Genomic DNA, 13,664 nt, shown 5'->3' with positions numbered 1-13,664 from the left:
CAGCCTGGTTATCTCTCACAGGGCTCATCCAGCAGCAGGCTGGCCGGCTCTTACAGCTGTTGCCACCAGCTCCACGCAAGCCCGACCCCGTGCTCCCCAGCACGGCCTTAAACTGCTCCTGACCAACCCCACCAGGAGAGCAAAGAGGACCGGTCACTGGTAGTATATTTGTATGTTGATACAAATAAAAAAAAAAAACAACCCCAAAAAAGTAACTACAACAAAAATGTTTCTCTGAACGAGAGCAAAATAGGAACATTTACAAATACTTCTGGCTCTGGCTTGGATCAAGTTAACGTTAAATACAAAAAACCCCACCAAAATAAAACAAGACCCGACCCTCCCCAGGATTATAAAAAAATAAGAATATACACATTCAAAGAGCTTATTACAGTATAAAGTTATGGACGCCCAGGCACTGCTGGTCCCAGCCCCCCAGGCAGCACAGAGGGGTTGGGGGGTGGAGGGGCCAGGACCTCTGCTGCCCCAGAGATTGACTCACTGCATCCTCGGGCTCTGGGCTTTTCTGCTCAGCACTTTTCCAGCCCGTGACTCACCGCAGAGCTGGGTGCACGGGTTCCCAGCGCTGGCTTGGGAAAGCCGGGCAACCCGGAGAGCCGGTTGGTCCCCGTCCCCATCACCTCGTACCTAGTGACTCCTGCGACTGCACCCCAAGGGGCGGAGGATGCCGGCAAGCTCCTCGCCCTTGGCCAAAACCCTCCGGATCCTCCTCCTGGGAGCAGAGCTGCCCTCTCCCAGCAGGAGATAAGGGTGGGGAAGACAAGACAAGCAGGGGATACCACTGAGCATCCCTGTACCTCCTACAGGATGGGCACAGGAGCGGTACCAGTTCCCAAAGCTGCCCACAAGGAGCAGGGAGGGAAAAAAGGCGGGGGAAAAAAAGACAAGACAGAGCCAGGCCCAAACTCACCGCTCCAGGGATCACAGTGGCGAGATGGCAGGACCGTGGGGACCCTGGGAGCTGCTAAAATGGGTGCTTGTATCTATGGATCTCTGTAACAGCCAGGGCTGGGCACAGCGAGGATATATTATATACACACATACATACTGACACACAGGCTTAGCGGCAGGTAAGACTGAAGTAGGTGCCTCTTCCTAAGCCCCAGGCCAGGGCAGGGCTGGAAATACATTTCCTAGGGCTTTACCAAGCCCCTTCTTTAGACACATTTTTTAGATGGTCCCAACAAAAAAACCCATAAAACAACAATAAAAAAAAAAAACCAAACAACTCCAAGAGAAAGAAAACCACCTCCCCAAACAACCAAACCCCCAACAGAAATACCGCGGAGAGGAGCGTGAGCCTCTTCCTGCGCCGTCCTCCACCGCAGCGAGCGGCAGCTACCGTTTGGTTTGAATAAGGCACAGTTCGACAGCACTGCTAATAGTCGAGGATGGGCAGCTGCCTCCGTGCTCCCATGCTACCAGCTCTGCTGAGTCCTGGCAGGCACGGCTCTGTCAGCCCTGGGAGAACGGGAAAGGGGGTTCTGCGGGGAGGTGGCGGGTCTCAGTGTCCCGGCGAGCTCTTCTCCTGGCCGGCCCGGCTGTGGTTGGTGAGCAGCAGGCCCTGGCGCTGGGCGTGCTCGAGGATGGCAGTGTAACAGAAGTAATACTGCTCAGGGGTCTGGATGCTGAAGGCGCGCTGGGTCCGCATGCGCAGCACCGTCTGGTAGATGTTCAGGGTGCCCACGTCCTGCAGCTGGGACAGGCAGATGTCCAGCGCGCAGAAGGTACCTGGGGACAACGATGGGGACAGTGTCAGCCACCAAAGAGAACAAGAGTGGGGCAGCAGTGGTCCTCAACCTCTCTCCCAGCCTCCCACATGGACCATGGGCGTTAGGAGAAGCGGCGCAGAGCCTTCCTCCAGGTCTGATGGCTGCAGAAAACCCTAGGGACGTGTGTCCCTCATGAACCAGCTTGCAAACCTGGTCCTGCTGGTCTCACCCTCCCACCCCCAAGACCCCCACCCAGCCACGGGGTTGCCCCATCACCTGTCCTGCCGATGCCGGCGCTGCAATGCACCACGACCGGGGGTCCCCCAGGGTGACCCTTGAAGCGAGGTCCGAGGGCGCTGACTGCCACCCTCTGCTGCTGCTTCACAGCCCCCAGAAAGTCGATGAGGGTGGCTGCGGAGGAGGGGACGCCGTAATCTGGCCAGCTCAGGTACTGGAAGTGGGACACCAGCCGCCGTTCCCTGGTCTGTGAAACAGCACGGGGCTTAGACCGTCTCCCCTTCTCTGCCCCTGGCCATGGAAGACCCTCCCCCCAGTGTCTCCCACCAGGCAGCTGCACCCACACACCTCCGAGCTGTGGATCTCCAGGATGGTTTTCTTGTAATGGTTGAGGTTCTCCACACCCAGATTGGTGATGATCAGGGCCCCGAAGCACATCTGGAAATCCTTCTCCAGGGGCCAGTACTGGCCGCACTTTCTCCTGCCTCCCTCCTCCAGCCTGTGAGCAGAAGGACAAGCTGGTGATGGCCTCCTCGCCCTGCTAAAGACATTTCCCGTGCCTTCTCCGGTTGGGGATCCTGCTCAGTCCATCCCTGATGTGGTGTCCCCACCTGGCAGGGTTCTGGCTGGTCCCATGGCTGCAGGGGCACTGCAGAGAGCACAGCGCAGCTCATCCAACATTTGACAGAGAAAACAGGGTTAAGCCCTGCCCAGAGCACTCACCGGGTCGTCATCACGATCACCAGCACATTTTGCTCCCACACCATGCGCCAGAAGTCACCGTAGGTGTTTTCCAGAGGCCCTGTGGGGACAGTCCACATCTCAGCCCAAAAGGTTTCGGGCAAGTCCCTGTGCCCTGTAGCCTCCACCGCAGTCTCTTCCCGGTGGGACTGATCCCAGTGTGCATCCACCTGCCCTGCCTGTGCCTGCCACCAGTTCGGTTTCCCAGCAGCAAACCTGTATGGCTCAGCACCGATCCCTCCTCTGCCATCCCTCCTGCAATCTGCGCTGCTTCATCCCTGGGGCAAAGGCAGGGGCTGGGTTTAGGGGCAGGAGGAGGGGCCGCCACCACTGCTGCTAGCAGGGAGCTGCTCTCCCAGTTTGTGGGAGGCAGTTGAAGAACAGACCCACTCAGCCCCTCCCAGGAGAAACTGCTCCCTCCCAGCTGTGGACCGGGACACAAGTAAGCATACCCCAAGAGGAGTAAATACACCCCAAGAGAAAGGGGACTTGCTGGGCAGTGTGGTCCTCCCAGGCTGTCCCCACTGCAGCTGGTGACTGATGCTGGGCAGGGAGGTGAAGCCCCCACATAAAACAGGAGCAAAAGAATCCCCTTGGTGACTCCTGAGGCCCGTACCCTGAGTCCCGATGTAAGCGTTCCTCTGCTTGTAGCCGTCCATGAAGCTTGCGTTGATGTAGTCGGTCAGCTGTGGAGAAAAAAGCAGGCACAGCCTGAGCCCTCTTCAGCCCCGTGGCTGGGATGGCTGCAGCAGCTCCAGATGGGACCCCAAATTCCCATCCTGGGCTGGCTTACCTCCGGGCGGCTGTACGGCTTCGCCAGCTTGACACGGGTTTGGTCCAGGCAGGGCACGTCTCCATACCGGTTCTTCTCCTGGTTGTAGGGTGCCCTGAGACGCAGGAGAGAGGGAAGTAGGGATATTTCCAGGGAACACCCAGCACCCTTCCCTCCGCATAAGCATCCAGGCACCCACAGCCTGGGCTCTGCTGCCATCACCTGGCCAAAGCCTCGGGAAGCAGAGTCCCAGCCAGGTCCTGGTCCTCACTATTCCCTCCACAGCTCCCTCCTTCCCCAAGAAGCCCCAAACTGGGTTTGCAGCATCACTAGGCTGGGCTTCTCCACTCCTAATCCAAAGCACCACATCACAAAGAGATGGCTGGGCTCCCACTAAGCAGCAGCAGCAAGGCGGGCAAGGATGACCCAACTTTTCTGGAGTGAGAGAGGGACTCCCATGCTGACCCGCACCCGGCTCCTTCCCCCTTGACTTACAAGGAGCAGACGAAGGTACCGGCTGGGCTCCTGCGACGAATATCTTCATACTCCTCATAGATGCCCCGTTTCTCTTTTTGGCTGACGTGGTCCAGCAGCTCCTGCAGGGTGAAGGACTTGGGCCCAGGGACGTGGACGGAGCCGTTGTCTTTGGGGGCCACCAGTGGCACCAGGATGAGCTCATCCAGGGGGTCAGGGTGCCCATTCTGCTGGGGCAGAAACCGGCAGTTCCAGCTCAGAGGGTCCAGCTTGAGGGACCCCCCGAGGTACTCAGGAAGGCACTCCCGGGGCAGGTGCTCCTTCAGCTCTGACATCTTCACCATCTGCACCTGTGGGAGGAAGAGGAGGAGCCAGGGTGACTCCCAGAAAGATACAGAGGGTTTCACTGGGGATGGGAACAGGGATGCCCATGGTCTGGCACAATTCCACTGCAGTCTGGAGATTTTCCCAACAGCATCAGGGTCTTCCCACTCCTCGCCTGCCCAGGAAGGGCATTCAGGGGAACACCAGCCCCCATGTTCCACATACGACCCCATACTGACACCCAGCTCTCAATTTGCAAGTGGCTCTGAGCTCTTCCCAAAAGCGAACGGGCAAAGTCCAGCCCAGGGAGATGTTGCGCTGGAAACAGGCTCTATCAGCAACACTGCTGATGCTAAGGAGATTTTTTGAGGTGGGCTCAGGTTTTTAAGTTCCCCTATTCTCCTGTGTGCTCAGCATAGGTGTTCTTTCCTTTTAATTATTGACCATTGCTTCCAGTTGCTCCTGCTGGCAGCCTCATCACAGAGGAAGAATCATAGAATGGTTTGTGTTGGAAGAGACCTTAAAGCCAATCCAGTTCCAACCCCTCTGCCACGGGCAGGGACACCTCCCATGGGATCAGGTTGCTCAGAGCCCCATCCAACCTGGCCTTGAACACCTCCAGGGATGGGGCAGCCACAGCTTCTCTGGGCAACCTGGGTCAGGGCCTCCCCACACTCATAGTGAAGAATTTCTTCCTTAAAACTTCGCCCTTGCAATTTAAAGCCATTCCCCCTCATTCTGTCACTCCATCTTCTTGTAAAAAGTCCCTCCCCACTTCTCCTGGAGTACTTTTCAGGTACTGCTCTAAGGTCTTCCCGAAGCTTCCTCTTCTCCAGGCTGAACAACCCCAACTCTCTCAGCCTGTCCTCAGCCTGATCTGTTTTCCATGGATTTGGGCTCAGCAGCTCCCAGTAGAAGAAGCTGAGGGGCGCAGGCCACTTACACCACCCTGTCCCGACAGGAAAACAGTCCCAGCCCTCCCTGCCGAGGGTCCCGTGCTGGGGTGGGACCAGCGCTCACCCGCTCCCGCAGCTTCTCCTTCAGCAGCAAGCTGATGATGGAGTAGGGCACGCGGAACCACATGGGCGCTCCCACGATGAAAACCTTCTTGAGCCGAGCTGGGAAGGCACCCTGCGGGCAGGAAGGGGTCAGATCCATGCTGATGGGGAGGAACCACTCCATCTCTGTCCTCTGCCAGGGCGGTGGATGCTTCCTAGCAGAGGTGACAGCCAGCATAGGCATCCCAAGGTAGCAATGTCACATTCAAAGTGTGCCTTGTGCACAGCCAGCAGCCCATGGCTTATTTTCATGCTCCGATAAACAAATTATTTCCTTGGATCTAGATAGGCAGAGGGTTTGGATCTGCCTGGCAGAGGTGAAGCCTGGAAGCAGCGATTTTTGTGGAGAACATATCCCGGCCAATATTTACTGTTATTTCTTTCTTCCGGAGAAGGGAGGAGGCAAGAAATGCCAGCATGATTAAAAAATAATTTGCATCTGTTTTCCCAAAAGCACCGCCAGCAGCTGCGCGAGGAATCCAGCCTGGGGACAGCTGATCCCCTCACACCCACTGGACACCACAGCCCGGGCCAGGTCCAAGCTGGCAGGCTCCCAGTGCCTTCCTGAGGTCCTGCGGGCTGGAGCTGGCTGAGACGTGGTCAACACGGTCCGGCATGAAAATCTACGCCAAACCCACAGGATTTCCCACACTCAGTGAGCCAGTGGCCTGCATGACATCCCTGGACATCCCCAGCTGTTACCTTCAGCAGGTTGAGGATCTTCTTGCTGAGGTCGAGCTCGAAGTTGGTGTACTGTGAGCCAGCCATGTCGTAGATGAACACCAGCCCGTTCCTCTGTGTTTCAAAGCTGAAAGAGGGGAGAGAACAATGTCAGTCCTGCAACATCCAACTGCTTGGCTCCTGGACTAGTGGATCTGCCCAGGGAAGTGGTGGAGGCTCCATCTCCGGAGGTGTTTGAAAGATGGGCAGATGACGTGCTCAGGGATCTGGTTCAGTAGTGGACAGGTACAGTTGGACCTGATGATCTCAAAGGTCTTTTCCAACTAAACGATTCCTATGATTCAACATTAACCTCATCCTCTGCTTGCTGACCCCCCAAAATCCCCTCTTGTATTTCCAGAAGGATTCAGAGGTCACTCCTGCATTTCCCAGCTGCTCCACTGCCTCTCCTGCAATCCCTGTTTCAGCCTGGCTCATGTCTTAAGCCTGTGATGGGCAAGTTCAAAACCAGAAAGAGCTCAGCAGGATGAATGGGACCTCCTGTCTTTGTATTTTTGGCAGGGCTCATGTTACGCCTCGCTGGCAGCAGCGCTGCCTCCTCCCTGGAGCCTGCAAGGAATCAGGGGTTTTGCTAAACTGAAACCTGGACGTGGGCAGGGAAAGGCTGTGAAGAGCTGGGGATTTTATTCCCCTGCTGAATGTCTCCATAGGAATGACTGGCTTGAGTTCAAACTGGGGGAAGACAGGGGATATCAAGCCACAGGGAGCTGTGACCCTCTTTCCTCTCCTAACTGTACCAAGAGGCAGACAGACTCAGGCACAATTTCCCCCTCAGTATTTCATGCTCACTGCAGAGATGCCTCATCTTTTCCCTGTAAAGCCTTTAGGAGGGATTTCATCAAAAACTCAGCATGTAGCAGCATCTCCCCTCATCCCTGGGGGAAAAAGGGGCTCCTGGCAATGTGACACCAGAGGACTCACCTCTCCACTGCCCGGTCCAGCAGGTAGAAGAGCGCCTGGAGCACCACATGCTGCACGCTCTTGCTAGGGTGATGCAGCTTCGCTGTGAAGAGGGCGATGGAGGCTCCCGAGGGGTCCCGCACACTCTGGTGAGGAAACAGGGTCAGGGTCCCACGGCACCCAAGGACGTCAAGCGGAGCCGGGATGAGCCTCCACCCCAGCAGTAACAACCCCACCTACCAGAATGGTGAACTTCCCGCTGAGCAGCTCTGAGCGCAGAGGCTCCTCATGTGGCTTCAGCTTCACGATTCCCTCCTTCAGCCGCGTCTCCTGCAGTCAGGGAGCTGGTGTGACAGCCAGCGCGGGCACCCCGGTATTCCACCCACCACCACGTCCTTGGGGGGCACCCAGCCCTCCGAGGGCAGCCCCAGTGGGGAAACTTCTGATCCACAGCCCGATTTTCCAGCTGGGAACTGCGACTCCCAGCATGGAGAAAAGCATGGGACGGAGAAGTTATAAATGCATATACATCTATATATGGAGGATGCCCTGTGGGACAGATGGGAGGGCACCCTGCGAGCATGCATGCTGCTCTGAGCGGAGGGAGGAGATCAGGGTCAGTGAGATCTCCATGGTGACTCGCCTGGGCTGGAAAAGGATTTTTCAGCCAGTTAAAGCCCATAAGAGAGGGTGGGGAAATCAGAAAAGCAAGGGGAAAGTCTTCTTTGGGACTAGAGATCTCTTGAAGAACAAGAAGCCCTCGGGTGGGGGGAACCCAGCCTCGCGTGCTTACCCGGTAGGAGTGAAAGAGTTCGATGGCTCGCAGGACATCAAACTTGCGAGCCATGAGGAACTTGACGGCCACATTCCAAGAGAGCGGGGACACATTGTACTGGCCTGTCCACTTGTTGATCTCCTCCAGGAACTGCTTGGTTGCCTGTGGGAGAGATGAGGGGCATGTGGTGAGATGGGAAGAGCACCTGAAGAGCATCGCTGGTCACCGTGGGAGGGGTATGGCCCTTGGTGCGCAGGCAGGTGCTGAGCATGGTTCGGCAAACCCAACAGCTCCTCAAGGGAAGCGGGGAGCTCTGCAGCAGGTACTGGGAAAGGTGAGGATGGAGATGAAGGCAACACCTGCACGGGAAAGGGAGCAAGTGGTGGCAGTGCTGGCAGAGGACAAACAGCCTTCGGGCTGGGAGAGACTTAGGGAAGGGAGAAAGGGAGCAAAAGGAGGATTTACAGGTGGCAAACTCCAGTTCAGAGCAGCCCGGATGCAGCAGGAACCCACCAGCTGGCAGCGGCCTCCCAGGGCTGCCGTTCCACCCTGGAGCAGCAAACCTGGCTGTGTGGACACAGGTATTGAGCATGACCAGCACCACGGGCTGACGCTTCCTTGTGCTACAGGACATGGCCCAGCTCACCCAGTAAGGTGAGTTTCACACAGCTACAGAAGGCCAGACGAGAAGGGCTCGGTTCAGGCGGGTCCCAGGATGCTCCCAGTGCTCCCCAAATTCCCCATAACAAGCCAGGGCCATCCTGCACAATCACACTCCCTTCCCAAAGCACCGGCACCGCACACACACCAAACTGTGAAAGAAACTTTTCCAACCCTCGTGCAGATGGAGCAGAGTCACAAAACCCAACTGCAACCTCCTGTCAGGCTTCAAGACCTGAGAGCAAGCAAAATAACTCCAAAAAGTATTATTTTGACAAGCTGGGTTTGCAAGGTGGGCTTAGGCTTCCTGAACTCATGGAAGCAGCTTTGCTTTCTGCTGCAGACTGACTGTGGGCAGGCGGTGGTGTTGGATGTCAAGCGGTGGCACAGAGTTACTGGGAGCTATTCAACCAGAAAAGCTCATCGGCATTAATGACTTCCGATGGGAGGAAGCGAAGGGCCGGGGTTTATCGGTGGTGCGAGGCTTTGTGGGGGCACTGAGCCCTCTCATACAATGAGCCGAAGGAGCCTAGCTCACCCGAGGGGTCTCTCCACAGCCTGCCTGGCACTGCAGTGGGTGTTTTGGAAGGAATACCAGCTCACCCGGCTGTTGGAAGCCCAGACCTCCAGTACATCACAGCCAGATGCTCCCTAGCTCAGTATCAGAGTCCCACAGAACTGCCAGGCAAACCCCAGCCAGCAGGGAACTCATGGAATCAGCCTGGATCTGCTGCCAACAGTGCCAGGAGGAATGTGAAAGCAGATTTCAATAGCCCAGCTCCAAGCCCTCGCAAAAATCCTCTTTAAGGATCGTGAGCCCTCCCAGTGAGGCAGCGTGCGATGTTCACCAGACAGACAGACAGTTGCTGGGAGCAAGGGACTAAAAGGGAGCAGGCAAAAGGGGGAGCAAAGAGCACAGGGTGCTACACATCCCGTCTTATTCCCACCTCCCAGCAAGCATCCGGTGAGAGGTTTTCCTGGGAGCTGTGCTTACAGGACACCTTTATCCCTACGGCTTCATTTCCAACAGCCTCCGCTTTGCCAAAACAAAAGCAATTCTTCCCTGTCCCAAATTCCTAATGGTTCCTCCTCTACTGAACAGGGACAGGAAAATAAATGGGGCAGTACAGAAACCATATTCATATTAAGACAACTCACACACACGTATGCATACAGAAATATATCCTATTCATATGGTGAGATAGGGAAACTGTATGGCCATTAGGCACACCCCCACTGCCCTCAGGTGGAAACTGGAGCCAGCAGCGCGACTTGAGCTGGGAAAGATGCCTTAAGATGATGGGAAGGATACCCTGAGATGATGAGAAAGACACCCCAAGGGGCACAGTGACAGCAAGGAGAGGATGTAATGTGTGGTTCAGGTCTACTTCCTCAACATCTAACCTATCGCACTTCCTGCGATCCCACTTCCAGCACCCATCACGAGGGTTGCTGTGGTTTTCTGGCAAGGGAGAAGACTCGGGAGAACAAGTGCTGGCTTTGCTGGGTGGCTCAGCCATGAATTCCAGCATTCCCTGCTTTCTCTGAAGCAAAACAAAATCCCAAACTTACCAGCGCTGACATTCAAGAGTAGGCGAGCCAGGAGTTACTGAGCTTAGCATCAATACTAGCTGTCGCTCTGCCTCCCTTGCACTCTCCACTGGGTCTCATTGCCATTCTTGGACCCAATCCTAAACGGATTTATACAGATGTTGAGGCAAGCGCGGCAGGGATCACTCCATGTGCTGGAAATGAAGCTCATGGACCCAGATCTGCAGCAAGAAACTCCATTTCTGCAAACGATGGCAGCGCTGTGAGCAAAACAGTCTGTGGCCAGGCGTTTAGAACAATGCTGGTCTTTGGAGCGCTGGCATCATCCAAGTCCCTGCTCCGCTGCGCCAGGGCAGGGTGGTGACAAAGCCATCGGTGCAGGAACACGGTGGCGCAAGCAGCAAATCCACCCCCAAAATAAGTCCTGTGAAAAATTGCAGCTGGGCTGAAAACCCCCCAAGGAAAATGGGTTTGGCGCCTCTGGTCCCTCTGGGATGGGATGGAGAGGGAAGTGTGGAAATCCAACGGAGCATGAGATGTCCTGAAGCTGGCAGGGAGCGCAGAGGGGTGAAATCCCCCTGTGGCTTGCTGTCAGTAGTGGGGAGAGAGGAGTGAGTGAAGGAAATCCTGATGGTCCTGAGGAGGCCGTAGGGATGGCAGGAAGGGGACGTAATTTCCACTATTTCAGCTCGCAAGACATGGAAGGCAGCCCCAAGGCCAGGCTTCCCCCATCCCAGGCTGCAGGTCCAAACCTGGAGCCGCTATTGCAAATAGTCCTTCATCTTCTCCATCCAATACTCCCACACAAACCAAACATCTCAGATCCCTGGGACACCGCTGGAAAAGCCCAGCTGCAGCTCTCACTGGAGACCAGAGAAGGGTCTCCTAAAACCCCCTTTGCTGGAAGCTTTGCCCTCTCCACGACGCAGAAGAAGTACAAACCACAGGCACCTGCGGGGACAAAGGGCAAGAACCACCCCCCTAGTCCAGGGATTTTATTACCCTGGAGATAGCAGTACTGCTCCCAGAAGCGGCGCTGATATGAGGGAGGAGTGGCGGAGGAGAAAGCCTAGGAGCACTGCACTTCCTGAGAACCAGTGCAGGATGAGCCTCTCTAGCTCTGAGCAAGCATTCCCTGCATGGCATGGGGGGGGTTGGGAACGTGAGTTCTCTGTGCCAACCCTCCCAAAACTCCCTGTTGCGATGAAAGATGTTTTATAAAAGGAAAGCAATGGAACAAATGGAAAACTGACCATCCAGTCCCTTTGGCCTTGGCATTGCAGCCCCGGGAGGCAACAAGGTGGTGGATGAGATGCCCTCAGCCAGCCTGAGCATCACTGCGGGAGTCCAGCTTCAAGGCAGCCTCTGGCACCCATCCAGTAGGGATGTGGAGCTGGGTGGGCATCCCCAGGGATGAGGATGAAGGAGGATACAGAGTTGGGTGGGCATCCTCAGGGATGAGGATGAAGCAGAGCTGGGTGGGCATCCCCAGGGGTGAGGATGAAGGATGAAGCAGAACTGAGGAGCATCCCCAGAGATGAGGATGAAGGAGGATGCAGAGCTGGGTGGATATCCCCAGGGACGAGGACGAAGGATGATGCAGGGCTGGGTGGGCATCCTCAGGGATGAGGATGAAGCAGAGCTGGGCGGGCATCCCTGGGAATAAGGATGAAGGATATGTTGCTGGGTGGGCATCCCCAGGGACGAGGATGAAGCAGAGCTGAGTGAGCATCCCCAGGGGTAAGGATGAAGAAGGATGCAGAGCTGAGTGAGCATCTCCAGGGATAAGGATGAAGGAGGATGCAGAGCTGGGTGGGCATCCTCAGGGATGAGGATGAAGGAGGGGAGAGTCAGAGGTTGCTCTCGCCATCCATCTGACGCGCCCTGGCTGGGTTATCAGCCTTTCTCCCCGAGCTGAGCAACATCCTCCCGCGGTGACGCAAGGCCGGCGGAGGAAGCCGGGACCTCACAGGAGGCCTGGGGCGTGGGAAGCGCGTGCACAGACATCCCCACGCCAGCCTGCCCACGGAGAGAGGGGTGCTGCGAGGAGAGGCTGACGGTACTGGGGGGGAACACGCCGGTTTGCGAATGCGTGACCCCAGCCCGACACCGCAGCACCCCTGCCTGCCCCAGCGCAACCACCCCGGCTTGCCCACTGTACAGACACTAGCAGGGTTTTTGGGGTACACGCTGTGCCGGGCAGCCCTGAGGAGATGGGGGGCTCTGTTAGTGAAAGGGGCATATGGGATTTGGGGGTGTGGGGATTGAGGGGATGTGGGGCTGTGTGAGTGGGAGGCTGTGGGGGTTGGGGGCTATGGGATGTCCGGATGGGGGCCTGTGAAGATGAGGGGCTCTGTTAGTGGGAGGCTGCAGGGAAAGGGGGATGTGGGGATGAAAGGATAGGGAGGATGGAGGGGGCAGGGAGGATGGAGGGGGGATGAGGAGGGATGAGGGGATGGGAGGATGTAGGGATAGGGGGGAAGGCGGGGACGTGGGGATGGGGGGGAAGGGGATGGAGGGGATGTGGGGATGGGGGAGACGTGGGGATGGGGGGATGGAGGGGATGGGGAGATGTGGGGATGGAGGGATGTGGGGATGGAGGGATGTGGGGATGGAGGGATGTGGGGATGGAGGGGATGGGGAGATGGGGGGATGGGGGGATGGGGGGATGGGGAGATGGGGGAGATGTGGGGGTGGGGGAAATGTGGGGGTGGGGGAGATGTGGGGATGTGGGGATGGAGGAGATGTGGGGGTGGGGGGCACGTGGGGATGTGGAGGATGTGAGGATGGGGAGGGATGAGTGGATGTAGAGATAGGGGATGTAGGGATGGAGGGACAGGGGGATGGAGGGGATGGGGGGATGTGGGTATGGGGGAGACGTGGGAATGGAGAGGATGGGGGAGACGTGGGGATGGGGGAGATGTGGGGATGGGGGAGACGTGGGGATGGGGTGATGTAGGGATGGAGGGGATGGGGAGATGTGGGGATGTGGGGATGGAGGGATGTGGGGATGGAGGGGATGGGGAGATGAGGGGATGGGGAGATGGAGGGGATGGGGGAGATGTGGGGGTGGGGGAGATGTGGGAATGGGGGGATGTAGGGATGGGGGGATGTAGGGATGGGGGGATGGAGGGGATGGAGGGATGGAGGGGATGGGGGAGATGTGGGGGTGGGGGGATGTGGGGATGTTGGAGATGTGGGGATGGGGGCCGTGGGGCCGGAGGCTGCCCTCGGGGCGAGCCGCCCTGCCGGGAACCGAGGTGGCAGCGGGGAGGGGGAGGCGAAGCGGCGCGGGGTGGGGGGGGTCGGGGCCCTACCTGCTCCTCCTCGGCGCTGAGCTCCGCGGCCATGCTGGGCGCCCGGCCCCTGCTGGGCCCTACTGGGCTGTACTGGTCCGTACTGGTCCGTGCCGGGTCAGGCGGCGGCCGCCCCCCCCCCCGCCCCCATCCCCGGCCCCGGCCCCTCCCGCGGCTCCGAGCCTTAAAAAAAAAAAAAAAAAAAAAATTAAAAAAATAAAATAAAAAATGGAAATCTAGTACAAAAAAAATAGCACTAAAAGTGATGCGGCCGCCGGGCCCCGCTGCGCTCGCTCAGCCCCGGCGGGGGCGGCGGAAGCCCCTGAGCTGCGGGCGGGGCCGGGAACACCCCCCGGGGGCGGTGACACCGGGAACCCCGGGAACAGCCCCCCCGCCGTGTCC

At 57.5% G+C, this 13,664-nt stretch overlaps 1 protein-coding gene across 2 annotated transcripts; it reads right to left on the bottom strand.

Annotated features, from left to right (window-relative positions):
• Positions 1–1,030: 1,030 nt before the first annotated feature.
• On the bottom strand, positions 1,031–13,332 carry PTPN9 (protein tyrosine phosphatase non-receptor type 9). Of its 2 annotated transcripts, none has more exons than XM_069866409.1 (13): positions 13,284–13,332; positions 7,774–7,917; positions 7,221–7,310; positions 7,002–7,126; positions 6,042–6,147; positions 5,302–5,412; positions 3,979–4,307; positions 3,505–3,598; positions 3,328–3,397; positions 2,694–2,772; positions 2,319–2,469; positions 2,010–2,217; positions 1,031–1,752 (listed from the first exon to the last, which is right to left on the bottom strand). In XM_069866409.1, exons 1-13 carry the CDS (start codon positions 13,314–13,316, stop codon positions 1,526–1,528), a joined length of 1,767 nt encoding a protein of 588 aa, XP_069722510.1. In that variant the 5' UTR covers positions 13,317–13,332; the 3' UTR covers positions 1,031–1,525. The 2 variants fall into 2 exon arrangements, with proteins under 2 accessions (XP_069722510.1, XP_069722512.1); XM_069866411.1 differs by lacking the exon at positions 13,284–13,332 and adding an exon at positions 9,988–10,368.
• Positions 13,333–13,664: the final 332 nt, after the last annotated feature.

This window comes from Phaenicophaeus curvirostris, chromosome 12 (genome assembly GCF_032191515.1).
Source record: "Phaenicophaeus curvirostris isolate KB17595 chromosome 12, BPBGC_Pcur_1.0, whole genome shotgun sequence".
Lineage (NCBI taxonomy): Eukaryota > Metazoa > Chordata > Aves > Cuculiformes > Cuculidae > Phaenicophaeus > Phaenicophaeus curvirostris.
This window is presented reverse-complemented; position numbering and strand designations above follow the sequence as displayed.

Coding starts and splice junctions, on each gene's coding strand:
- PTPN9 (XM_069866409.1), bottom strand. CDS start 13,316: ATGGCCGCGGAGCTCAGCGCCGAGGAGGAGCAG. Junction 5,413..6,041: donor AGATCCTCAACCTGCTGAAG/GTAACAGCTGGG, acceptor TCCTGCCCGCAG/GGTGCCTTCCCAGCTCGGCT. Junction 1,753..2,009: donor CGCCGGCATCGGCAGGACAG/GTGATGGGGCAA, acceptor CGTTGTCCCCAG/GTACCTTCTGCGCGCTGGAC.